Source organism: Crinia signifera, chromosome 1 (assembly GCF_055691185.1).
Source record: "Crinia signifera chromosome 1, ASM5569118v1, whole genome shotgun sequence".
NCBI lineage: Eukaryota > Metazoa > Chordata > Amphibia > Anura > Myobatrachidae > Crinia > Crinia signifera.
The window spans coordinates 335,635,201-335,662,266 of record NC_139217.1 but is presented as its reverse complement, the minus strand read 5'-3'; the positions used below and the strand labels follow the sequence as shown (position 1 = coordinate 335,662,266).

The following is a 27,066-nucleotide window of genomic DNA, read 5'->3' as shown; positions in this document are numbered from 1 at the left end:
CGCCGACCATCAAATGATTTTTTTCCCAATTCGTCCGCATGCGGGGGGCTTGTGTTCATGTACATCCCCTCGCATGGTACCGAGGGGATTTGGCGGTGGGGTGGGGGCGGGCATTCAGGCGGGCGGGGATTCAGGGCTCGCTAAGCAGTGAGCGATGCTTGCTGAATCAGTTCCTTAGTGTAAACATCATATCACTGGATAATTAAACAGTCCAAGAGCTAGTCCCTCCAAAGCAGACAAAAGATGGGAACATATACTTTTGAATTAGTAATACAATTAAATGCCGATTGTATTATTTATTTACTTGAAATGCTCTATAAATGGACATTTCATGAAAATGTGTTCACTAAATACACAATTAGTCAACCTTCCTTTGATCTTGTTGCTTATGCAATAATGCAGCAGATGTTAATACTAATGGAACTTGTTTACCTTTGTTTCAGCTTCCCCAAATCAACAGATCCGCCAGACCTGTGTACGTAAGAGCCTGATCTGCGCCTTCGCCATCGCCTTCATCATCAGTGTGATGCTAATAGCAGCAAATCAGGTCTTGCGCAGTGGAATGAAATGACCACGTGGGGATACCAAGCCATGAACTTTTATGTACTTTCAGGAGATTCTCCTGCCTCTTCCCCACCCATAAAAGGACTGCAACATACAGAGAGGGAACCCCCAGGAAAATTTGGGATACCCCCTCCAGTGTCTGAATGTGCATGGGAGGATTTGCATGGAAAAATGCATGGGCATTTAAATTGTCAGGTGACCATCTGTGCTTTCAAAATCTGTGACACGAAGGGACTCTCTCTATATATAATAGGTGTATATATGTATACGGATATATAACTCTATATTTATGAGCAATAACACTTTTGGTCGTTAAAGGGTTAACTCTGGTTGCACAGGGTCAATCGGGTTAATAAGCTCCTGCTAATGTGTACGCTTTTCTACACTGCAAAATGAGAGGCAGCATGAAGGTTAATTTGTCTTCCCTTCCCCCAGTCATCCGCCTTAGCCCCTAATATGCTGAATGGTTTGATGTTAAATGTAGCTCTACTTATTTTCCTTCCCAAATTCTCTATATTTAAATATTTGCTTAGAGTATATAACTGAGCCAATACACTGCTTGGACATTATTCCTTGTGACAAGGGGTGCGTGGGGTGCAGCGGAGGTGTATTGCTTTGAAGCCCTGATCCCATTTGCTGCAGTTGCATTGGGTACTCATAAGCTGCAAGTGCTTCAAGAACAAAATAGTAGATATTGTTATTTTTGAACCCAGGAATGTTCATCATGATAAATTGTCTGTATGCAGAGTATTCACTAGTTCCCTATTTTACCACTGATTTCCATCTCCTCATTCCTTTAATATATCGCCCACTGCATCTGTTACATGTTTTCTTCCATGTCTTAGATGAATTCAGCATCTTCTCTCCCTTATCTAATTTACCTGTATTACGTATTCTTATTATCTGTATCCTTCAGCATCGATGTTAGTCATTTACTTCTGCATCTCCATCAAGTCTGTCATCATTATTGTTTGCTCTCTGTCTTCTATATGCTCCCTCAAAAAAGTTTGTTACCTTATTTGATCGGGGATCCAATTAATGTCTTGAATCACCTTCACAACATGTCGATTTCTTGAATGTTGTACTTCCCATTGACTACACATATGTATGGTACTGCTAATAATATACAATGAAAAGAAATTGGGTACATAATATAATATTAAAATATGATTAATAATCATTTTATTAGTTGCTAATACTCAAGTAGATTGCAAGGACTCAATATAAATGGTTTGATAGCCAATACTTTAGATCCTGACTCATAGAGTTATGATTCTTTGGGCTTTATCTTATTCCGTGGAGCTTGCCTCATCTTATTTCCTACTCCCCATTTTGATTTTTATATATTACTCATCACTGTGAACTGCTATTTTCCCATCCTCTTACTTTGCTCTCCCTCTCACCTAGGAGTTGTCATTTTCATGTCTACTTGATGCTCTGGATACATTGCTGTACGTTTGCTGTATGTAAGCTCTTAAGTCCGTTTTGCCTTCTTCTCTGTTCTTTTTCATTTCTTCATGTCATCGGATTGTGGATTCTTTATGTTGCCTGAGTGATGCGTCTGCCTGTCTAGTGTGAAAGCAAAGAGTAAAAGGTTGGAGTCCTGAGATTACATACGCACATTTCAGTATCACATCGCACTGCAGGAGGTGACTGTTTGACAAGCAGTGGAGTATATAAAAGGATTGCAATTTGATGTTCTTTTTATTCAAGGCACTTTGGTGGTTATGTCTCACTTCAGGGGTTATATAGCCTATATTTCAGCACACATTATGTGACATTGTAGATGGCCCCTCCAGCAGCTTTGAGCCATTCTGATTCCTTGCACATAGGACTAATCTGCTCCCTTCACGCTCACTTCTTGGCGGAAGTTATTGTTTCATCACAATGAGAGACGGGATAATGAGATCTCAGAGTGACAGCCTGCAATAATCAGCTAATGCTGCATTCATCCCACATCCCTGGCTCACCTCTGCTCTCACCACCTGTCTCTTTTATTACCACACCTCCTGTCCTCTCCATTCGCGCTCCCCCTTATGTCCTTCTCACTCCCTTTTTTCTTAAATATTTTGATGGCAAAGTCACAGGAAGATGTAAATGTAAATCTCATTTTCATGTCTGCCAATATCATAAAGACAACAGATAAGAAAGTTACACCTCTTCTCCCTTATTATACATCAGCTGCTAATATACCAAAGTCATGTATTACACGTTACCGGGAGGTACAATGCCTGTCATTGGTACATAAATGACACACAGGGAGGTGTAGCAGTGATCTGTGTAAGATTGGAGATGCTCTGGCTTGTCATCTCCCCTGGGGAAATCATTCTTTAGAGTAACATATATCTATTATCAATGAACATAATAACCCATATATATCATTTCTTTTCATGGCTAATGAAAGCACTGTACGCTTCGTGTGATGTAACTAATGTTTGAATATAGACCTCATGGCTTGCTGGCTTTCTTTGGCTAATGACAGAAATTACATACCATACCACAAGCGGTGTAAATTCCGAAGTATTTCAGTGTTGCCCTGGATATATATAACTTTTGTGTTTAAATAGCAATTCTGCCCTTGCAAGCAAACCATTGCGTTATTGCTCTCTTAACACAAACATTAATTGTAAGTATTATTGTTACTTTTTGCCACCCAAAGAACATTTAGTTATAGATTTTATATGAGTTATAAAGAATAAAAAGGCAATGTAATCTATAGAGAAGATATATTGAAAAACTATGTAACTTTATATTTAAATAAATCAAAACTACAAAATATTTCAGGAAAAATCTAAATTGGTTAATGATAAAAATCTTTAGGGTTTACTGAACATACCAAAGGTCAAATGCAATTGCAAAGGACTATGGGGCTGATGTTAGAGGTGGACGCCATCTCACAGCCGCTGTGTCTTTGTTCAAAGTGGCTGTCCAAAATTGTGCTTAAAGTGCTGGAGGCATTTTAAGTAGAAAACTCCCACTGCTGGCTTCTCTGACACAGCATCTAATAGCTGCGTGACCATTAGACACCTGACTAGCCCTCAGGTCGTTCAGCCAAATCATGCTGCTGGGGCTGGTGAAACTGTGTCCAAAGATGAAGCCAGCAGCTTTGGCACTCCCAGAAAATGGGGGCAACCACCCCATCCGCTACCCCTATTTTCTAGGACACTTCCTGCTTCCTCCCCCACATGCCAGTAGCATGTCTATCAGGCTGTGGCTTATGGGCACCAAGTGACGTCGCTGGACCAGACAGAAACATAGAATTTCATAGCAGATATGAATGATTTGGCCCATCTAGTCTGCCCCTTTTAACCACACCTCAAACCCCATTTGATGCTTATTTCTTTGTAAGGATATCCTCGTGTGTAGCCCATGCATATTTACTCTACTGACCTCTACTGTCCACTACTCTTTCTGTGAAGTCATTTTCTTCAGATTTCCCCTGAATCTCTCTCTGTCCAGTTTCAGTGCTCATGTTCTAATGGGTGCCGGACGGGTTCCCGACAGTCGGGATCCCGACAGTCATTTACCCGACGTCGGGATCCCAACTGTCAAAATGCAGACAGCCGGGTGCCCGACGGACACCCGCTATTTTCCCTCGTGGGGGTCCACGACCCCCATAGAGGGAAAATAGAATAGGTGGCTCGCGTAGTGAGCCACCGTGCCCGCAGCGTGGCGAGCGCAGCGAGCCCGCAAGGGGCTTCTTTGCGCTCGCCATGCTGTCTGACTCCGGGCAGTCGGGATCCCGACGTCGGGATAATGACTGTCGGGATCCCGACTGTCGGAGTCCCATACCACACCCGTTCTAATGATTCTGTTCATTTAAAGAATGTTTACCTCCTGGACCTTGTTAAAACCCTTGATATATTTGAAAGTTTATCTTTCAGTAGTGAATACAGAACTAAATTATTATTAATTATTATTATTAAGATGATCTGCTATTACAATATCTTTATTCTTATTAGTCTGCCTTTTGTTTTTCTACTTTCACTTATACTATATACAATATATATACTTATACAGTATACCTAAAAAAAAGTTTTGACTCCTTTAGCCACTGACCCCATTTTCTCCTCAGCTTTTGAATTTGCATATGTGATTACCTTTTTAGTCTCCTTCTGTCTAACATCGCACATCTCTTTGGGCCAGATGCACTAAGCTTCAGAAAATAACATGGAGATTAATAAACTGCCAGCCAACCAGCTCCTAACTGCCATGTCACAAGCTGGGTTTGAAAAAATGTCAGGCATGAGCTGATTGGTTGGTTGTTTATCACTTTGAACTTTATCACTTTGTGAAGCTTAGTGCATCTGGCCCTGTCTTTTTTCCCCCTAAAAGCCACCTCTTTTGCTTTTACAATACTTTTGTAAACCACACTGGCTTATTTTTCCTTGTGCTTTTCCGAACCCTTTCAATACATAGTACTGTTGCCTTTAGTATTGCATTTTTTAAATTTTCCCACCTCTCATGCACTCCTTCCAAGTTCCTCCACTCTACCAAAGAATTGCTTACATTTTTTCCTATCCCTACAAAATCAGCTTTCCTAAAATCGAACACGTTTGTTTTTTTATGGGATGAGTCAGTTTCAGTCTTTATTCTGAACCATCCTGCTTGATGATCACTGGATGTCACCCTCTTCTATGTTAGATATGTGTCCATTTGTAAGTAGGTCTAATATTGTATCTTTGCGAGTGGGCTCCTTCACCAATTGCTGGAAGGAGTTCAAACAATCCCTACAGACACCTCCCATTTGAGGAAGATGAAATCTCCTATTATTATTACCTCTCTTTTAATGCCATTTTGGTGATGTCCACCATTAGTTTCTTATCCAGTTCCACTTCCTTATCTGGTGGTCTATATTTCACCCCAATACGAAGAATTGCCATGTCCTGTGTTTCTATGATCACCCAAAGGGCCTCAGTTTTTTCTTCAATACTTTGTATTAAGATAGTATGTACAGTATGCTTATTGTTTTACATACATTATATCCCTCTGATTTTTCCCATTCTTTCCTTTCTAAACAAAGTATATAGCGGTATAGCTATGTCCCAGTTATGATTTTCATTGCACCATGATTCTGTAATAGCTACAATATCTAGATCATCTCTTGTCATGATCTAGATATTGTGGCTCATGTGCAGCAGAGGGGTTACTAGCTACGTCTGGACAACACTGGAGGCTGTATAAAGCAGTGCTACCAGTGAAGTGTGCCAGTGGAGAAGTTGCCAATGGCAACCTATCAACTGCTGTGTATAATTTTATAAGCATGCAAATTATAAATGTAATGGTGCCCAAATGCGTTCCGACAGGCATCCCATCGCACAGTACAAAAAGTATGTGCACATACTTTTTGTACTGCATGGATCGCATCGCATGCACATTGCATGCCAAATGAGTGCCATGCCATGCGATCTAGCCCATAACGCAGGCGATTCTCTTTACTTCAATGCTAATTGGTTGCTATGTGCAACTTCTCCACTGGCTCACTTATCCACTCTTAATACTGCTTCATATATTTTCCTTGTGTATGACTCCAAAATGCCGGCTCCTCTGAAGCACCTAGGGACCAGTTGATGCAATGTGACATTATCATGCAGTGCCCAACTGAGGGTGAGGCAGCAGTGTAGGGAGGGTGTCTGGGGGCAGACCAGCAACCTCGAAAATGCTGGACACACCCCTGGAGTGAAGAAAATGGGGGATGTACCATGAGACCACTCAAACTCTTGTGAGGCCATATTCCTACTGGTTAACCCACTTCCAGTGACACCACAGATGCGTAGTACAGCTACTCTTTATGCACACATCCAAAACTATCGGTCATCTGCAAGATACTCAAAATAGTGTCCACCTCTGAATCAACAGCTATCTCCTTAAAAGGTTTGTCACACTTCTCATACCCTGACTTCTGCTATTCACAATTGTGTACCACTACTGTGGTAGCTAACACCCTCATGAAAGCCTCTGCATAATGCGTTGTGTTAATTTTCTTGACAGCTAAGAAAAAGAAAAGAACCAGTGCGTATATGCCTGAGCTAAACTGGCAAATATGCACAGTGTTCAGGTGCCCTTCTTATGCAAATAGCCCTGCATACTGCTGTGAGTCAGATCCCGTTTCTGAGCATTAAAGATTCTTATATAATATTCTGTCTGTAATATAATAGGCTGCAGCTCTCTTATGATTGGCTGGTTGCATGCCACTACCCTTACTGCACTGTTCAGAGAGCCTATGCATGTGTTAATTACCAAGGGGAATAGGTTTACCTGGTGCAATCCAATTAACCCCAATGAGCAGCCCCGTTTTCCTACAAAAACGGTCTGCAGCCGCAAAAACACACAGATTTTACTGAGCCTGTGTGTTTTAGGGAGAAAATTTATTTTTTACAGGCAACCCTAATATATAGACTGGATCAAAACATCGGCAAAACAGAAAAAAAAAACAGTTGTCTGCTCTGATGTTTCTTCAGGGCTAATTGGATACCTCTCATAGTTAAGCTGTTTTCTAAATTGGAATAAACAGTGATAACCCATTGTTCTGCCGGAAAAAAAAGGGTTATTGCTGCTTAGTAAATATAGTCCTCAGTACAGTATGTAGACCTTTGCCCTAACTAAATAACTTTCCCACCTCCATTAATGCCATCAGGTCTATTTAATAAATTCCTCTTTGACAACCCCACAAACCATACCACACGATGAAGCAGAGACAGATGGATAGTACACGGTACAATCTATATTGCAGTCATCTTAATAGTAAATACTCTAGCCACAGACATATGGGACATGGCTGTTGCAGATAATATTTTTTAGGATTGGTCCTTGAATGTTAAACAGCTGCAAATCAATGTTCTCCTGGTATATTTCCATTATTGTAGCTGCATTATTTATTTTTGTTCAGGAATCATTTCTTCTCCTTTGCTTACAGCTGTGGATGCATATTATTCTCCTACAGAAAATGTATTATCTATGCAAAATGGAGGCTTATACTTCATGTTGTTTGTATATTGTGGATATGTGTGAAACTCTCCTCTCCATTATATCCTTAATGGAAAACTACAGCTAAAGAACAAAATGAAATTGTTTGATGACCATCATATTAATAAGCAGAAAAAGATATGTTCACATGTGCAGGCAGTTTCCCGCACAGATACAGGTGTACCCATCAGCTGCACACAATGGAGGCCGCCTCAACTGAAAAAGGTTGGCGCAGGGATGGGCAATCAGAAATGCAGGGCTGACCGTACAGAATGTATCCGCATCAGACCTAGAATCATGTTATTTATTTATTATTAGATTATATCAAGACTAGTTGTAATAACAATACTGAGAATATATTGGGCGGTGCACTCTGGAATATGAGAAGGATGCTTATAGACAATAGACGAAATCAGCATGATAATTTAGGTACTCCAGTACTTGCATTGGAAAACAGCTTTCTTCTCCTTTTATTTGCTTGAAAGGTATAAAGGACAGGCATTGTAACCTTCAAAAGAAACACACTTCCACTTAAGCCAGGAACGAAAAAAATAAATAAAAAATGCCCCCACATGCCCATCAGTTACTGCAATATTCCATCACTCAGATCTCACACTTTTCCCAATACAGCCTTACTTTCCTTCAGACCCAACTTGCCATGATTAACATACCCTTCTCCCATGCCACTGACACAACTGACTCCCATGCTACTTTTACGATTGGTGGAGTGTACAGAGAAAGAAGTAAAAAAAAGCACAACCACTGGTTCTGTTGCCTATCCTCCATGCAATATGCAAAAAATACCACACAAGGCTAGAGTCTGCTGCTTCCAATCAGTCTCATTTCACTCTCATAAGAAAGCAGAGAATAACTGAGACTAGGAGCAGTAGCCTATGGGCCCCAGTTGAAGGCAAGTACTTTTATTTACTCATTAACCACTTCTATGAAAACACTATTCCTAGAGAATTCTCATGTTGGCTGAATACAGAAATGGCGGCCTCCATTTTGTGTAGGAGAAAGGTACACTTTAAGTGTTTATTCCACCTTTATAGTAGATATTTTTAAAACATACCTCCCACCTGTTTACTACATTATGCAGATGTCCTATGGGGCCACTTCCTCGATGCAGTTGAGGTCCATTTTTCTATTGAGTTTCCATAACAAAGAAGTCAAAATGTAAATAGGCAGCAAGCCCTCTTAGAGCCATCTGCTGGTTTCATCATTACACCAGATAATGGGGCAGATGTATTAAAGCCTGCTGAAGAGATAAAGTGGAAGGAGATAACATACCAGCCAATCAACTTGCAACTGTCAGATTTTAGAACAGATGATTGGTTGGTGCGTTATCTCTTCACCAGGCTTAATACATCTGCCCCACTGTTGGCTCTATAATCTCAAATGGCCTGAACTTACACAATGAAGGAAACACCTGTTTGAAATTGGAATCAGCTTCTGGCCTACTCACCAATTGGTTCTTTGATGGGACCTGTTAAAATCATGGACATTTGCAACACAGGGAAAGCGATTGGGTTATTTTTCAAGATTTCCATTGTAAAGTAAAAGTTGACCTTTAAGCACAGAAAAATGTTTAAAATAGAAATGCATATCATTGAAACATAGGCCGCTCCCTATGTATCTTCTATTACTATATATATATATAAACATGCTGGGACATTAATAAAAGTTGCAGATAAAGGTGTCTAATAAAATATCACACATTTTCGCAGACAGTGAAGCATTTCTGTATTGAGTAGAAAATGAAATCAACTGTGCTGCAACAAGTGCACAATTAAAAAGAGGGATTTGCTTATGTGTAACTTGCTGCTCTAATTGTAAAACATAAAAAACCTTGCATGCAAAAGCCTAATTAAGGCAATACTCCATATGGAATATATGTCCGTATAGGTCCATACACACTGGCCAGTTTTGGCCAGCGTGTATGGACAGCGATAATAGGGAACATTGCCGGGCTGGAAATCGCTCTGTGCATATACACAGGAAGCTATGGAAAGCTGTCCACCCCTTCGTTCACCTGCTCATAATACCAGCATATGAGCGGAGGGGCCAGCATGGATGTGGGCGCATGCATCAGTGCTCACCGCTAACCCATACACACTGGCAGCTCAAAAGAGAAAACTGGGCAGCTTTCAGCACAAAGTTGCCCAGTGTGTATGGGCCTTGTCATATACATTGTTTATATGACTATTTGGGGACTGCTTATTCATGTGCTTTACTGTATTCTAGATCCTTTGACCTAATGTTTGATATATTTTAATAGTACTGTACATGTACAAATCGTATATTGAAGTAGTAAGCAAAGAAAACAACAATGGTTTCGAAAGCCAAAAACTGTATCAGCATATAATGGTCATATGGTCTTACTCAATGTGACTTCATTCTTTCAGCCAACTTATTTTAATAGTATGGCCATACACTAGGAAATGAGCCAATTTGCATCCATAAACGTTGGCAAAAGTGGACCCTTATGGAGTTGAGTGTCTTCATCTTTAGGCATTGGCTTATCATATGACAACAAACAACACTCTTCCGCGGTTCTTATGGACTCTTTCAGGTCTTGTTTCTGCATTTTTGTGATGCCGCTGAGCACGGTCTCTCCTTCAATTCTGAGTTTTTAGGTCACTGTTGACAGCAGGTAGGATGAGGCCTTCAAAATCTCAGCAGAGACTCATCATAGCCCTATCATCACATCCGCTTTAACTGATAATGGAATGAATAACATAATTTCTTATTTTAATGGGGGCATGCCATATTGATTTCCTTAACAGCAGTAATGTGAACATGACAATTTTCTCTAAAATATTTACACTGTTTGTGGATATATGCCAATATTTCCTGAAAGTGTTAGAATAATATAGGTACCCTTACATGCCAAAAATGATATGATCAGGAACAGCTTGCAAATCAGTCAGTGTTATTTATTACAATGTCAAATTTAAATGCTAGATCTAGCATTGACATTTTATTCAGATAGTTTTCTCTAAATGGATGAGCTTATACACAACTGACATTCTGAAAGTATAACTGTTTAATGCATGATATTCCTTTTTTGTTTGCAGCTGCCTATTCATGGTTACATACCCGCATTGTATTGTGAGTACACGTGAAAAGCACGGGATGCAGTTTAAATCCCAGCGGTCGGGATCCCAGCGTTCAGAATCCCGACGCTGGAATCCCGACCGCCGAAATCCCGACACTTTCTCCCTCCAGGGGTGTCCACGACACCCCTGGAGGGAGAATAAATTAGAGTGCCGAGCATAGCGAGGCACCGGGCCCGCTGCGTGGCGAGCGCAGTGAGCCCGCAAGGGGGGGGGGGCGGCGAACCACGTCCCCCCCTTGTCGGGATTTCGGCGGTCGGGATTTTGAACGCCGGGATTTCATACTGAATCCGAAAAGCCCAGCTACCATCCAAAATAACAGGGACAAAGTTTGTTCAATGCATAGACATCTATTTCTAGACTTGGTCACACATAACCAGAGCATTGCCCAATATTGCTGTTGAAGTGGTTTCCAAACACAAAGGATACCTGAGAACAATTTATCTAAGGTCAATAAGATAATTTCTTCCCCAATATCCATTTCTGTTATTACAAAGGTTAAGCTGCATACTAGATAGGTAGCGATGTCTAGATTTTGACACTCCTACTAACGGTATAATGAAGCGCCACCTCTTGCCTATTGTCTTTTCTTGCCTCTAGCTTGCGCAGGCAGGTAATGGTTTTGGCTTTGTACTCAGGGTATAGGATCCTGCTATTCTTGAGGTCTTGTGCCATGCCATTTATACTGCAGAACCAAAGGACAGAATAGCTACTTAGGGTTTCCACTCAGCTTTAAGCAGGCAGGATGGGCCTACACAGGAATACTGCAGGGTTCCCGTTTTCTGACTTACAGCCCGGTGGAAGCAGCAACATTAAGGCAGCCCGAGCCCAAGCCACAAAAGGATAGTGTCTGCTCCAGGTAAGCGCCTAAAAATGCAGTGACATTCTCTTACACTTTTCACATGAAAACATAGCCATAGGCTGCCTTTCTCTGTGTGGTTGTAGGTTATGCTGGGAAGACTACAACTTCATATAAGATGTGCACAATAAGTGATTTTAACATTTTGCAAGTAAAGGATGAAAATGTGTGCCCCAAATGTGTTTCCCAGCCTAATCAGGCATGGAACGTTTAGGGGCAGATGTATGAAGCAGTGATAATTAAGAAGTGAGCCAGAGGAGAAGTGGCCCATGGCGACCAATCAGCACTGAAATAAATCTATTAATTTGCATAATATCACATTGTACAGGGCAGCTGATTCTCCTCTGGTTCACTTCTCCCTTATCACTGCTTTATACATCTACCCGCCAGTCTCTTACACAATACAGGTCGAGTATCCCGTATCCGAATATCCGTTATCCGAATTATTCCGAAATACGGACATTCCAGAAAGTGAAAAAAAAATTTTTTTTTTTTATAAAAACTCACTGGGGACATATGTAACAGCATCACTGGGGACATGATATGTAACTGGCACTATATATGTGCAAGACAATGATTGCTTGGCATTCAAATTCAGTGCTGAGATAGTACACACATTTTGTTTCACGTTTTGAAACCTTGTTTTTTGAACAATTAAAATATATTTGTGTGTATAGTATGTGTTTATACAGCATAAATGCAAGATTCTTCAAAATACATCATTGAAATATTAAAATATTCCGAAATACGGAATAATCCGTTATCCAAAATTCTCCTGGTCCCGAGCATTTTGGATACGGGATACTCAACCTGTATAAGGAGTCTTTATTCTGGATAGCACATGTATTTTTAATATGGAAGAAATAAATACTAAAGAGGTTATGACCAACGTATTCACCACTGACAGAGGAAATCAATTAATGATCTCACTATGGGCCCTATATATTTAGAGATATGGGGCAATAATTAACTTTTCATGGGGACTATTTAACTTGTGCGGTCACCAGGAGATACATAAAAATATAAAGGGATAGCTAAAACCCAGGTTTGGACTTGGCGATGCTACTGTGCAGCCCACTGATGTGGAAAATTAAGCTCCGTCTCCAACTATGTAGATCCATAAACATAGCAATGGCATCTTCCGATGGAGTTATCTTACCAGATAAGTTCTGACATTGTTTGGTTTCCAGAGCTTGTTAAACTGAAGACAAGTGCTTCATCAGTACTTTTATATCAACCACAAAGAGATGGCAGTGTTTCAGACACTCTTAGACCAACATTTTAGGGCTGGCATGCCCCTTTGTCAAGGTGTACAGGAGAATCAAGGATTCACCTGTACACCTTGACATAGGGGCATGCCAGCCCCGAAACACTGGTCTAAGTGTTTTTTGAATACAGCACGTTTTAAAGTCCTCCTGAGTGCCATCTTCATTCCATAGCTACATTTATCTGCCAGAGGAGCATCGGAGTCAGTGACCAGGAGAGGAAAATGCCGGGCCGCAAAGATACTATGTATATGTATGTATATATGTATATGCATGTTGTAGGGATAGCACTCTCCAATTCAAATGCCAACAGCCAGGGTGCCACATGCCAGAAAGTCACCACATTCCTGGTGCTTCCATATCCACAAGAAGAATTGGTACTTGTGTAGTTTCACGGCGCCGCCGCGTGCACACTCTGTCTCTGAAACTTGGCAGCCTGCCAGAAGCTCTGTTTAACTGTGCGCGTGCCGCTCTAGCTGTAAGCTACGTATTGTAAGATACGTTATCAGCGTAGCGCCGGGCAGCAGCAGCGCACTGCCCAGGCGCTGACAGGTCACTGTGGTACTTGTAGTTCCACAGTGAAATAGGCAGCCCTGCGCACCGGGGGCATGTAAAAGTGGACACCGTGGGCACACCGCTGACGTGCCGGGGCTTCTAAACTACACACCCCGGCACACTGCTATCAAAGGGGGATAGTGGCACTAGTCGACGCAACAGCAGTCGGCCTTGTAAATCCCACTATCCACGCCAACCCGAAGCGTGGCCTTTTCATACCCCCACTATCCACGTCGGCGTGGAGTCGAGAATAGAAAGTGTGGCGAGCGCACCGAGCCCGAAGCGTGGCGAGCCCCACGAGGGAACGCGGACACCTGTGAAGCCCGCGAGGGGACGCGGATGCCTGTGAAGGTATCCGCGTCCCCTCGTGGGGCTCGCTGCGCTCGCCACACTTTCTATTCTCAACTACACTCCGACGTTGATAGTGGGGGTATCAAAAGGTCGTAGGACGCATACCGCCGCCGCTCGCCATGCTTCGGGTTGGCTTGGATAGTGGAATTTACAAGGTCGACAGCTGTTGCATCGACTAGTGCCACTGTGGACAGGTTTAAGAGTGTTTTGCACAGTCCATATGGATTCAGACCCTAAAGCGTCTAAATTGTAGCGTCTGCATTTCGGACACCCCCTTTGATAGCGGTGTGCTGAGTTTAGACGGAATTAGATGCTACGCTGATAACATAGCGCTGCGCTGAGAACAGCTAGAGCGGCACGCACACACGCTACGCTGGTAACGTAGCTCTGAGAACAGCTACAGCGGCACGCGCCCAGAGTCTGGCAGGCTGCCAAGTTTCAAACAGAGTGTGCGCGTGGCGGCGCCATGAAACTACACAAGTACAGAAGAATTTTGCAGACACGGGCTTGCTTGTAGCTTTTTTAATAAGACATATCACCTTAATCAGTGCATAACAGTGGGTACAGGTCGACGTTTCGGTCCCATGCAGGACCTTTCTCAAGACCCCCTTCCTGCCTTCTCCAGGGTGTCACAGTTGTGCTCATAAGTTTACATACCTTTGCAGAATTTGTGAATTTCTGGCCATTTGTCAGAGAATATGAATGATAACTCACAAACTTTTCTTCACTCATGGTTAGTGGTTGGGTGAAGCCATTTATTGTCTACTCTTTTTAAATCATAATGACAACAGAAACTAGCCAAATGACCCTGATCAAAAGTTTGCATACCCTGGAAATTTTCCCCTGATAACATGCACACAAGTTGACACAAACGGGTTTGAATGGCTACTAAAGGTAACCATCCTCACCTGTGATCTGTTTGCTTGTAATCAGTGTGTGTGTATAAAAGGTCAGTGAGTTTCTGGTCTCCTTTGCATCTTTCATCCAGTGCTGCACTGACGTGTCTGGATTCTGAGTCATGGGGAAAGCAAAAGTATTGTCAAAGGATCTGCGGGAAAAGGTAATTGAACTGTATATAACAGGAATGGGATATAAAAAGAGTTTGTGAATTATCATTCTGTGTATATATATATATATATATATATATATATATATACATATATATACACTGCTAAAAAAATAAAGTAAACACTTAAACAGCACAATGTAACTCCAAGTCAATCACACTTCTGTGAAATCAAACTGTCCACTTAGGAAGCAACACTGATTGACAATCAATTTCAGATGCTGTTGCGCAAATGGAATATTGTGGAAACAGGTGAAAATTATAGGCAATTAGCAAGACACCCCCAATAAAGGAGTTGTTCTGCAGGTGGTGACCACAGACCATTTCTCAGCTCCTATGCTTTCTGGCTGATGTTTTGGTCACTTTTGAAAGCTGGTAGCATGAGACAGAGTCTACAACTCACACAAGTGGCTCGGGTAGTGCAGCTCATCCAGGATGGCACATTAATGCGAGCTGTGGCAAGAAGGTTTGCTGTGTCTGTCAGCGTAGTGTCCAGAGCATGGAGGCGCTACCAGGAGACAGGCCAGTACATCAAGAGATGTGGAGGAGGCCGTAGGAGGGCAATAAACCAGCAGCAGGACTGCTACCTCTGCCTTTGTGCAAGGAGGAATAGGAGGAGCACTTCCAGAGCCCTGCAAAATTACCTCCAGCAGGCCACAAATGTGCATGTGTCTACTCAAACGGTCAGAAACAGACTCCATAAGGGTGGTATGAGGGCCCGACGGTTTGGCAGTAGGTCAGTAATGGTGTGGGGTGGCATTTATTTGGGGGGCTGCACAGCCCTCCATGTGCTCAACAGAGGTAGCCTGACTGCCATTAGGTACCAAGATGCGATCCTCAGACCCCTTGTGAGACCATATGTTGGTGCGGTTGGCCCTGGGTTCCTCCTAATGCAAGACAATGCTAGACATCATGTGGCTGGAGTGTGTCAGCAGTTCCTGCAAGATGAAAGCATTGATGCTATGGCCTGGTCCGCCCATTCCCCAGACCTGAATCCAATTGCGCACATCTGGGACATCATGTCTTGCTCCTTCCACCAATGCCACATTGCACCACAGACTGTCCAGGAGTTGGCGGATGCTTTTGTCCAGATCTGGGAGGAGATCCCTCAGGAGACCATCCACCACCTCATCAGGAGCATGCCCAGGCGTTGTAGGGAGGTCATACAGGCACGTGGAGGCCACACACACTACTGAGCCTCAATTTGACTTATTTTAAGGACATTACATCAAAGTTGGATTAGCCTGTAGTGTGCTTTTCCACTTTCATTTTGAGTGTGACTCCAAATCCAGACCTCCATGGGTTAATCATTTTGATTTCCAAGGGCAAGGCAGGGGACTGCTAAGGTAAGTATCTTTTCTCCTACTTAGTGTAGCATTCAGTAAAGAGTTTGACATAAGATGACACAGAGGTGCACTATTCTATTAAGGACAAACAAAAGTATTAACCCTGATTTTTTTGCCCCAAGTTTTTTTTCTTGGACACTTCAATTACGGAGCATCCTCTCCAAAAAAAAGCACTCAATATTCACAATTGTCACCATGAAAATTGGTCAATTATCAGGGATTTTTTTTTCTCCCGCCAAAGTCAGTCACTTTGCACTAGGACAAGCTCGTACTCTTTTTACTATGCTAAAGTATATTAATGAACCACTCTAAGACATCCTGACATAATTTTAACTAGATCGGAGCTTTTTCATACATTTCGTTATTTTCATCTAAAAAAGCTAAACTTTAGGTCTCTTGCCAGAACAGAAGATGTTGACTCAGATCAAAACGCTTTTGTATTTTTCTTATTCAGGTCAAGTCACAACTTTTCCACACTAACCGATTTTAAATATCTCAATTTTAACTTTTTCACTCCGCCCTAATATATCTATATCTATCTATATGTGTGTGTGTGTGTGTGTGTGTGTGTGTGTGTGTGTGTGTGTGTGTGTGTGTGTGTGTGTGTGTGTGTGTGTGTGTGTGTGAAAAGGATTGGAAGAGACCTAATGCAAATCTTCAACTTTCTTACAAAAAATATTGATTTAATTTTTTATCTAGCTTTGCTTGCCGTAGTCGACAGTGGCGTAACTACCAAGGGTGCAGCTGCTATGGGGCCAGAGCTGTTCCTAAGGCCCGCAGCTCCCCCTGCACCCAGTAACACTGAAAGTGTATGTAGAAAATGGCAAGCAGTAGCACCGGAGCCGCAATCAGCCCAAGCACTGCAGCGCAACCACCCTCCCCACGGAAATGTCAGTCCCCTGCCTCTTCCCTCGTACAGCCCAGCCGGAACCTCCCTTCTCTGGCAGCTGTGCCTGCCCTGCACTGACCATGAGGGAAAGCCGTGCTCTCCCCCACCCAGCAGAGCAGACACCAACCTCCTCCAGCAACTATGCCCTGACAGTTCTAGTTATGCCCCTGGTAGTCGATATGAGTGTTGGATGCCCAATCCAATCCTGCCTAAGGATAGAATATTCTTCACTTGCGAGACATAATTAATATTGAGGAGAATGGGTTACAACATCTAATCCTCAATCAGAGAGATTCCCCAGTATGTCCTCCCCTCCTCCCTGCATATTTAATGTACACTCTCAGCTATCATAAAATATAATTATATTACAAATTAGAAAGTAATAGCAAAATTCTTAATTACTGTTAATAACTTTTATACTCATTAATTATTGGGAGACAAATTGCTAATTTTCTACTAATCTCTACTAGTCCTGTCTATTATCTATGACTACACAACGCAGATGTTCTAAGATGAATCTTTCTATACAACAGGGTAAATGTACTAAAGGTCAAGTTTTGTCAACTCCATATAGATCTAAATTGATTTACATATCTTACATTTAAAAATCCATAGATTTGGGGCATTGTCTGTTTGTAATTGTGCACTTTATGCCATGAAACACAACATTGATTTAGACAGATTTTTAATTGACCTTTAGTAAATTTACCCTTGAGTCTCCATTTTATCCTGTACAAATGTAGCTTAATGTATGCTAGCAAGGGGAGTATGTTTGCACTAGCACAGGGCTCTCCTAACAGCATTGTAGGCCCCCGGCACAGCAATGCAGTAGGGCCCATACCCACCCATTCACACTAAACATTTCTTTAAATTCTTAACTTACTCCTCCTGCGCTGTCTATCCGCATGCTTCCAGGCATTCACCAATCAGAATGCTAACGGGCTGGGAGGCAGGTAGAGAATGATGAGGCTCCAGCCAGCCATTGCTCTAAATCCCCTAGGGGCAGATTTATTAACTAGTGATCAGGGGCATATGCGCTATCCCCATGCGCTAAAGCAGGGGATAACGCTTCCCCTGATCTATGACACCTGCTGAGCGGGTGTCTTACGTGCGGCGGTGTGGGGCAGGAGGCATAGCGCAGCTACAATATTTTGTATTGCGCGCCTGCCTCCTGCCTGATCTATTGACATCGACAGCTGCAGGCGGTGATGCCCTATGCCTCTAGCAGGGACAGCGCTGTCCCTGCTGCTGGCTCTGAGCTGCGCTGGGGATCTTGCGTGAGTAGCGAGATCCCGCACATGCGCAGTCCAGCCGGCCGGGGAGCAGCAGACAGCGCGTCAGTGTTAACTGATGCGCTGTCAGCTGAAGGAGGCATCGCGGGAGGGGGGAGCTATCGCTCCCCCGCTTCGGCGGGCAAGATGTTAGTAGATCTTGACACTCTCCCCTCCTGCTTCGCCTCGCTACTGAGGCGAGCAGGAAGTGTTATAGCGGCACTTTTTGCACCACTATAATAAATCTACCCCCTAGAATCTTGGAGCAATGGGCAGTTTCCCAGTGATCCTTACATTAAAATGGCTCTGGCTAGGCATTACATAAATCAGGAGTAAATATAATTTTAAAGTCAGACACAATTTTTTTATCTATATAACTGGTGCAGTGCATCTAAATGTAGAGCTAGTAGTCGCAGAGAGTGTTATCACAATTAATAAAGCCTCTTTCAGACGATTAGACATCGTCTAAACACATAAAGTAGTCCCAACACCTATAGGCCCTTATGCTGATTCACTCACAAAGGCAAATTCCTTCTCAAATGGATAAAACCATGTGCACTGCAGGAGGGGAGGGGGGGGGGGGGGGAGCAGATGTAACTTGTGCTGAGAGAATTAGATTTGGGTGGGGTTTTACTACAAAGTGAGATCTTTATTGCAGTGTAAAAATAAAGCCGTATCTTCCCTGTACAGAAACAAAATGACACCCAAATCTAAATATCTCTGCACAAGTTACATCTGCCCCACCTGCAGTGCACATGGTTTTATCCATTTGAGAAGGAAGTTTCTGGTGAACTGAGATATAATGACTTTCCTATTCTTTTCTGCCATTTTCAAAATTGTGCAGGCTGGTTTGGGAGCAATGTCACTAATAACCCTTTCACATCGCAAATTCTCAGGATTTGGACACAGTCTGTCACGGGAGTGTCCCGGCATTTGCGATGATTAGCCCCCACAGCGACACGGTTGCTGACGTCAGAAAGGGGGCATGGCGGACTGGCGGCGCATCATCGGGGGCAAGGGCGGAGGCAGAGCTTGGAGCTGACACTGCCCCCTCCCTGTAGTGAGAGCTATAGAACTACCCTTTTTTTAACCCAGGTCGGAATGCCGTTTTTTTTGTTCATATGGCCCTTTCACACAGCACAGAGAGTGGGGTCGACCGGCAACAACCCAGGTTGGACCCAGGTTATTTGTGCAGTGTGAAAGGAGTATAAGAAAAAGAGTAGAAGAGGTCTAGCCAACCATCATTTCTTTGTTTCTCCTATTACTTTGTTCAAGAGTCAAATTTTCTAGCTATTTTTGACTTTATTAAATCTTCAACTTGCAAAATCAACCAAAAATCTGTGGAAATACACATAATTAGACAAAACTAACCTTTAGTAATTATACACCCAGGAAACAAAAGCCACGTTATTTGTAAATGGTCAGGGGCTAAAGAAAATAGTAGATGCAGAAGAGAACAGCCCACATGCAAACCACCTGTAAATGGCATCTTGTGAATGCTCTGCTATCAAAGCTTAACTTCTAGCATCTAGATAGCTTCTGTCAATTTCCTGTGTATGAGTAAGTGATTATTATAAACATATTCCATGCATTGATCTCCATACACAGCAAAGCTGGGGAAACATTCCTTATCTCGATTTTCTTTACTGTAGCTGTGTACTCTGCTTACTCAGATCAAGGAATCAGCAGACTATGTATGGATGCCAAATGATAGCCATCGATTCCTCGTTTATGGATAGACTTCTTCCCCTTTCCACAGTATACTCTATTAGTAAAGAAACCAGTGAGTTATAACAAAGAGGGTAATATATCTGCACACAGACTTTGCCAGTAAAATAATACATCTAAAACAGTCATTACAGAACTGTTTCCTTCTCATTCACATTATGATTTCCTTAGTAACATTTTATTTAAAGAACCGGATGATAAAAGGTAAGTGACCTCCAGGGAGCAAAGCCTGCACACAAGCCTAATGCCTCCCCTCTGCCCTGTGAAGAGATCATTTTAGAAGATGAGGTCTTTGCCACAATAAAGGAGGGAAGAGTGGGAGATGGTGATGGTTTCAACACCCGCACCTAATGTAGACCGCTCCAGAGAAGGCATGGAGGGTTTTACAACAGAAATAGGATTCAGAATTCAGTGAACATTATCTTTATTGTGATCACTTGGAAGATGAGTGTAATAGTCTAGAACTTGAGTTAGTAAATCAATACAGGATGAGTATCTCTTATCTAAAATGCTCGGGACCAGGAGAATTTTGGATAACACATTATTCCGTATTTCAAAATATTTTAATATTTCAATTATGTATTTTGAGGTATCTTGCATTTATGCTGTACAAACACAACAAACACATGAAAAACACACAAATATATTTCATTTGTTCAAAAAACAAGGTTTCAAAACATGAATCAAAGTTTGTGTATAATCTCAGGCACTGACTGAATGCCAAGCAATCATTGTCTTGCACAGATATAATGAGTTACATATCATGTCCTCAGTAGTTACAAATGTCCCCAGTAAGTTTCTAGCAAAAAGAAAAAAAAATCACTTTCTGGAATGTATGGTTTTCGGAATAATTCGGATAATAGATATTCGGATAAGGGATACTCAACCTGTAATAACCTTAGAATCTGGAAATTCCCACTAGCTCAGCTGAGACACCACCAGACACAATTACCCTGGTAAAAGCACTTCTAAGGAACTCAAAAGTATTTTTTGGTACTGCAAGCCATAACCCAAAGCTATAATCCCATCTATGCCAAATGCTATAATCCTACTATACACATTGTCTCACTGATAATCATTATGATTATCATTGCCTCCATAGAGCTGCAGAAACTCAAGTACTGTAGTCTTCAAGTTACTAATGTGGAGTATTTAAGGCCGATCATTCTCAACAGGTGCAAAATCAGCTAAAGAAGACAGACATCAGCCCTGGACATCAGGAAGTTAGAGGCTAACAAAAAAAGCAAGAGAAGAGACACATCGATCGGGATGGCATTGCATTTTCTGGGCACAATCAGCAGCACAGATCTTCCGGTAGTCTCTTTACAACCTTATTTTCTTTAAAGTAATCAGAAAAAAATGTATGTTACATGCTTTATGTTCAGGATGCCTTTTTTTTTTTTTTTTGTGTCCATACTATTAGATTCCTGGTATTCTATAACAGAATCAGATAACTGGAAACAGGACTTTAATCATCTGGGGGTTATCACTCTGCTTTATGCTGAGGTTACAATTAAATTCACTAAAGATTAGGTGGTTCACAATTCAACACCAAATCTGGTTTAAGATTAAACTTTGCGGCATTCCACCACCTGAGTTACTTACTGATAAGGTCTTATCATCAGTTATCTGCTAAACTGTGAGTAACAGCAAAGCTCCAAACTATGGTCTCACATTTAATGTCTTATTTTAGAGTATACCAAATTGAACAAAAATACTCATGTATCACAAAACACAACCGCATAGACATGCATAGCGCATTATATAAGGACGCATATGACTTATTGGTCATGTCTACCACTATTTAACAATTAGGAGTACCTTTACTAGAGTGTGAGTTTTTAGAAGCGAGAGATGTTGTCCATAACATCCAATCAGATTCTACTTATCATTTATCTAGCACCTTGAAGAAGATACAATCTAATTGGTTGCTTTGGACAACATCTCTCACTTCTAAAACCTTACACTTTAGAAAAAGAAGTGCTAGCGCTGAACTGGACGGGTGTGAGCGATCGAAAAAAACATTTTGCATGCCAGATTTATAAATAAAGTCAGATTCACATAAAAATTAAATAAACAGATCCACATGAGGGGCATTTTAACTCCAGGATCCTCCAGGTCCATCACAGTAACGCATGTGGTGGCTGGGCAATACTAGGTGGGTGAGATATAGCCCCATGTTACCTCTCTCAGAACTGACTCTCACTTCTTTGGTTGAGCAGCCCCCTCACAGAGACCACGGCATCCCCAGAGCATTTAATAAGTGGGCAGCCAAGGAAACAGCAACATAGGGACAGCGACAGGGTCAAATGTGGCACCAGTTAATTAGAACTCACAGTCTGGCAGCCAATTAGGAGCGGCCACACTTGATTGGCTGCAGTTCCACGAGCTTTGAGTGCTACTATGCACATCACTCAATCCATGGGGGAGGGAGCAGGATTTGGAATATAAATAAAGAATAATATTAATCGAATTTACAAAACTATACTAGATTTCCTACAGATAAATAACATTACTTGCAACTCAGAGTAGCGCATAAGGAAATAAAAAAATGTATGACATAATCTTACAGAAAATTAGTAGAGTATTTTGGGAAATCCCGATAACACTTTACAATTCTTATAGTAACAAGCTGAGGAAACAAAATTATTAGTGTAATTTAATGCAGAATATTTAAAGCTTGTAAACAAGGTTTTTATGAGAACAGTGATGATCGCGGCAAGCTTTTAGCTAAATTCACCAGCAAAAAGGGTTATAACCCTTACGGCAGGAATTAGAAACAAAAATAGTTTTATACATAGGGATTAGGAATATTGCTAATTTATTTAAAGATGGTTATGAAGGGGGGGCGTGGCTACGGCGGCAAGCGGATAGGACGTGGCGCGCTGGGGCTCCCTGGACACCCATCCTGACAATAGATCCTGCACCGGCGGTTTGCTCCCCTGACCCCCCGTGTACCTGTTGTAACTCCCGCTGCAGCCGGAGAGCCGATCGGGACCCGCGGGCGCCATCTCTGGAGCCTGGGAGCCGGGTGTGAGACCTGCGGCCTGTCCTTATTGGAGTCCCCGGCACTTCCGGCCGGGCGCGACCTCTGCTGCTGCTGCGGACGGACGGACGGGCGGAGGTGAGCGGAGGTGAGCGGCGGCTGGTGGGGCTTGGACAGGCATCTCCCCCCTGCTGAGTGGCTGCCTGTGCCCCTGCAGTGCCCAAGTGGTGACCCCAGATCTCCCTGCTAGTGGGCCCTTCATTGCTGAAGCTCCGGCGGCCATATTGGAGGTGGCAGGCTGGGTGATTTTGCCAGAGGGCACAGTCGATCCTGAACTAGGTGGGCAGTGGTAGATGTCTGTGGCTGCAGACTGTTGTCTACTGTACCTGCATGCAGCTGGATGATTTAACCCCTTGTCTGCCACACTTCTACAAAACTGTCTGATCACTGTCCCCCAGCACACAGCCTTGTGCTGCACTGAATACTACTGCAACTTAACCAGATGCTGCACTGAATAACACTGCAACTTAACCTTGTGTTGCACTGAATAATACTGTGACTTCACCTTGAGCTGCACTGAATAAATACCGCAACTTAACTTTGTGTTGCACTGAATAATACTGCAACTTAACCTTGCGCTGCACTGAATACTACTGCAACTTAAGCCTGTGCCTGTGCTGCACTGAATAAATACTGCAACTTAACCTTGCGCTGCACTGAATACTACTGCAACTTAAGCTTGTGCTTATGCTACACTGAATAATACTGCAACTTAACTTCATCCTGTCCACTGCTAAGGAACCTACCTAGCGGGTATACGGGAGGATTCATACTCCTGCCTCCACTTATCATGGGAAAACAAAATCATGGTACCCCTGCGGCCAAGCTGGCAAAATATGCGAGGGGCCCTGGGGCGCAGAATCAGTCTGCATCTAATGTGGAGGACACGCCCGACTCTGAAAATCCAGTTGACCCCAAGGAGCTGAGTGCTGATGCACCTCCTGCACCTGCATCCTTACAGCAAATCCTAGATGCTATCTCCGGTACTGAAAAGAGGCTATCGGACAAGATCGAAAAAGTGCAATGTGATCTGTCATTGCTCCGACAGGATGTACAGCGCATTCGTGAACGGGTGGGGGAGGTTGAGACTCGGGTCTCTATGGTTGAGGATGTGATTGATCCCCTGAAAAACACGGTGACTACTCTGACACAACAGGTCACTACTATCCAGACCAAGTTAATGGACATGGAGGGCCGCCTGAGGAGAAACAATGTGCGGTTTGTCGGCCTGCCGGAAAAGGAGGAGGGTTCAGCACCTGAGACGTTCCTGGAGGAATGGCTCCTAACAACCTATGGTAAAGAATCTTTCACTCCTCAGTTTGCGGTCGAAAGGGCGCACAGGGTCCCTACTCGGCCTCTCCCACCTGGGGCTCCTCCTAGGACATTTATTGCGAAATTTCTCCACTACAAAGACCGGGATACAGTACTGCGATTGAACCGTACCAGGGGTCCCATGACTAGGAATGGTGCGACCATCTCTACATTTCCCGACTTCGCCATGGAGGTGCAAAAGGAAAGGGCTTTGTTTGTGCCCGTGAAACGCAGGCTGAGAGATTTGAACCTCCCGTACTCCATGTTGTTTCCAGCCAGATTGCGGGTGGTAGCAGATGGTGAAACAAAGTTCTTCAGCAGTCCTCGTGAGGCGGCGGCCTGGCTGGATCGCTTTGCACCCGGTGCTAGACAGCTGGCCCCGGACTGATTCTCCGTATGACTTTGTGGTAAAGTGTGGTTACAAACATCTTGAAAATGACACAAAGGTTCCTCTTTATTGTAGGTGGATTGGGGAGATTTCAAGATCAGTAGCTGTGGACGTTCCCATACATATTTTTGATATTGCCGTTATCAGTTTGCTTATATAAGGAGTGTGGTCCCTGTTGGGTCTCTGGGGCTCTTTATAATCTATGTTCGGGGGGGGGGGGGGGGTGGGTTACTTAGGGTTTACACTTACTAATATGTGTCTGGGGGGCTCCCTTGCTTGTATTGGTAGCTATTACGTAAGTGCCCTCAGAGGTTATTGGGGGAGATTTCTACTCTGTTCCGATAAAGTTCATAGTTTAGGGATTTAAGTATGCCATTGTTCGGGGAGGTATACAGGGAGGGGGTGAGTTATTGGGGATTCTTCTTAGTTATGTCTTTTTCTTTCTATTTCTTCTTTTCTTCTCTATATTGTGTAGTGTATCATGCATTCTATTTTAATGTGTTTTGTTTAAATCGGGGGGATTTAATAATTTATGGTTGGGTGATGAGGCTACACCTCGTACCTCAAGGGGACTGTCGAGGTGACAATCGTTTTAACAGTGATATGTTTTTCCCTCCATGATGACGCACCTCACTATGCTAACCTGGAATGTCCGGGGAATCAATGATAGGATCAAACGCTCCCTAATACTTAAGATGATCAAACAATATGGTTCAGATATTACGTGCTTGGTGGAGACCCATCTGGAGGGAAATAGGTTACTTTCATTGCGTAGGCCCTGGGTGGGCTGGGTTTATCACGCCACTCACACCACATACTCCAGGGGGGTTTCCATTCTAATTAAAAAAACGGTGCAGTTTGCGGTAATCTCGGTTAAAACAGACCCTCTGGGACGATATGTTTTCCTGCACTGTAGACTACATTCCCGACCCTTTTTTGTCTTGGCAGTCTATATTCCTCCTCCCTTTAACTATGAGGTTTTGAACCAAGCAGTTGAGTTTGTCGCCCAGTCGCCTGACACGCCAGTCATATGCCTTGGGGACTTTAACAACTTAATGAATCCCGGTTTAGATAAGTGGAGGCCTCCGGGCTCTATTCCTCTCAACAACTGCCCATCGAATTTTGCAAATTACATTATGTCACTTGGCCTGGGGGACGCGTGGCGGGTCAAACACCCTGACGCTGCTCAGTTCTCGTGTTTCTCTAGGACTCACCACTCATTTTCACGAATTGACCTTGCTCTGGTTTCCCTGTCCATGTTACCAAGAATTGTGGATGTATGCTACAAAACTAGAGGTATTTCAGACCATTCCCCTCTCATGCTGACAGTGGATATGGAGTGCCGGAGGGGACAGTCCCATTGGAAATTGCATCCTGCATGGTTGCTCCAATTCGGTGAAACCTCGGATCTCCAAAATTTATGGGAGGGGTACTTTAATGATAATGTGGGCTCGGCCTCTGTTCCAATGGTTTGGGAATCATTTAAGGCATATATGAGAGGCACCTTGATTTCTAAGATTGCCTCTCTAAAGAGATCTGCTAGGGTTAGGGGTGAGGAGCTGGAGGAGAGATGTAGGGACCTTGAGATTAGGTATTTGAATAATGGCCTAGAGGAGAATAGAGTGGAGTGGGACCTAGCGCAAGCTGAGTGGATCTCACACCTAGAGGATCGGAATGCCCGTAACCTACTGTTTAGATCCCATCGTATATATATGAGTGCCGACAAGTCAAGTAGTCTCTTGGCACACTTGGTGCACTCGGACCGTCCTGCAAACTCGGTTGCCCAGATCTATAGACCTGATGGTGTACTTCAGACCTCTACTGTGGATATTGCCGAAGTCTTTTTTAACTTTTTCCAGGATCTCTACGGTTCTAGATTGACGTGTTCGCAGGGGGACCTCTGTGAATACCTGGGTGTATTGAGTTATCCCTGTTGTCTAATGAGGCTAGAATTGCTCTGGATGCCCCTATTACAGTGACCGAGGTTGAGGTGGCGGTCCGATCTTTTTCCGGGGGGAAGGCTCCGGGTAACGATGGCATACCAGTAGAGTTATATAGATCAAACTTAGACCTGTTTGCCCCCAAACTGCTAGATTTATTTAATGGTCTTTTTGACCTAAATGTCATGCCAGACTCTATGTCAGAAGCAGTCATAATAGTCCTCCCTAAACCCGGGAAAGACCCTGAATACCCTGATTCCTATAGGCCTATCTCCCTAATCACAACAGACGCTAAAATTCTGGCAAAGGTCCTGGCTATTCGGCTTAGTAGTGTAATTTTATCCATAATACATCCGGACCAGACTGGCTTCATGCCAGGCATGTCCACCTGTACTAACCTGAGAC

General features: G+C 43.1%; 1 protein-coding gene across 1 annotated transcript in view; it reads left to right on the top strand.

Annotated features, from left to right (window-relative positions):
* CABP7 (calcium binding protein 7) overlaps positions 1-9,342 on the top strand; it is a 117,473-nt gene extending 108,131 nt beyond the window's left edge. The window contains exon 5 of the mRNA XM_083145334.1: positions 444-9,342. Coding sequence (XP_083001460.1) covers positions 444-571 — 128 coding nt within the window. The 3' untranslated portion in view covers positions 572-9,342. The remainder of the gene's footprint in view (positions 1-443) is intronic.
* The last annotated feature ends 17,724 nt before the right edge of the window (positions 9,343-27,066 follow it).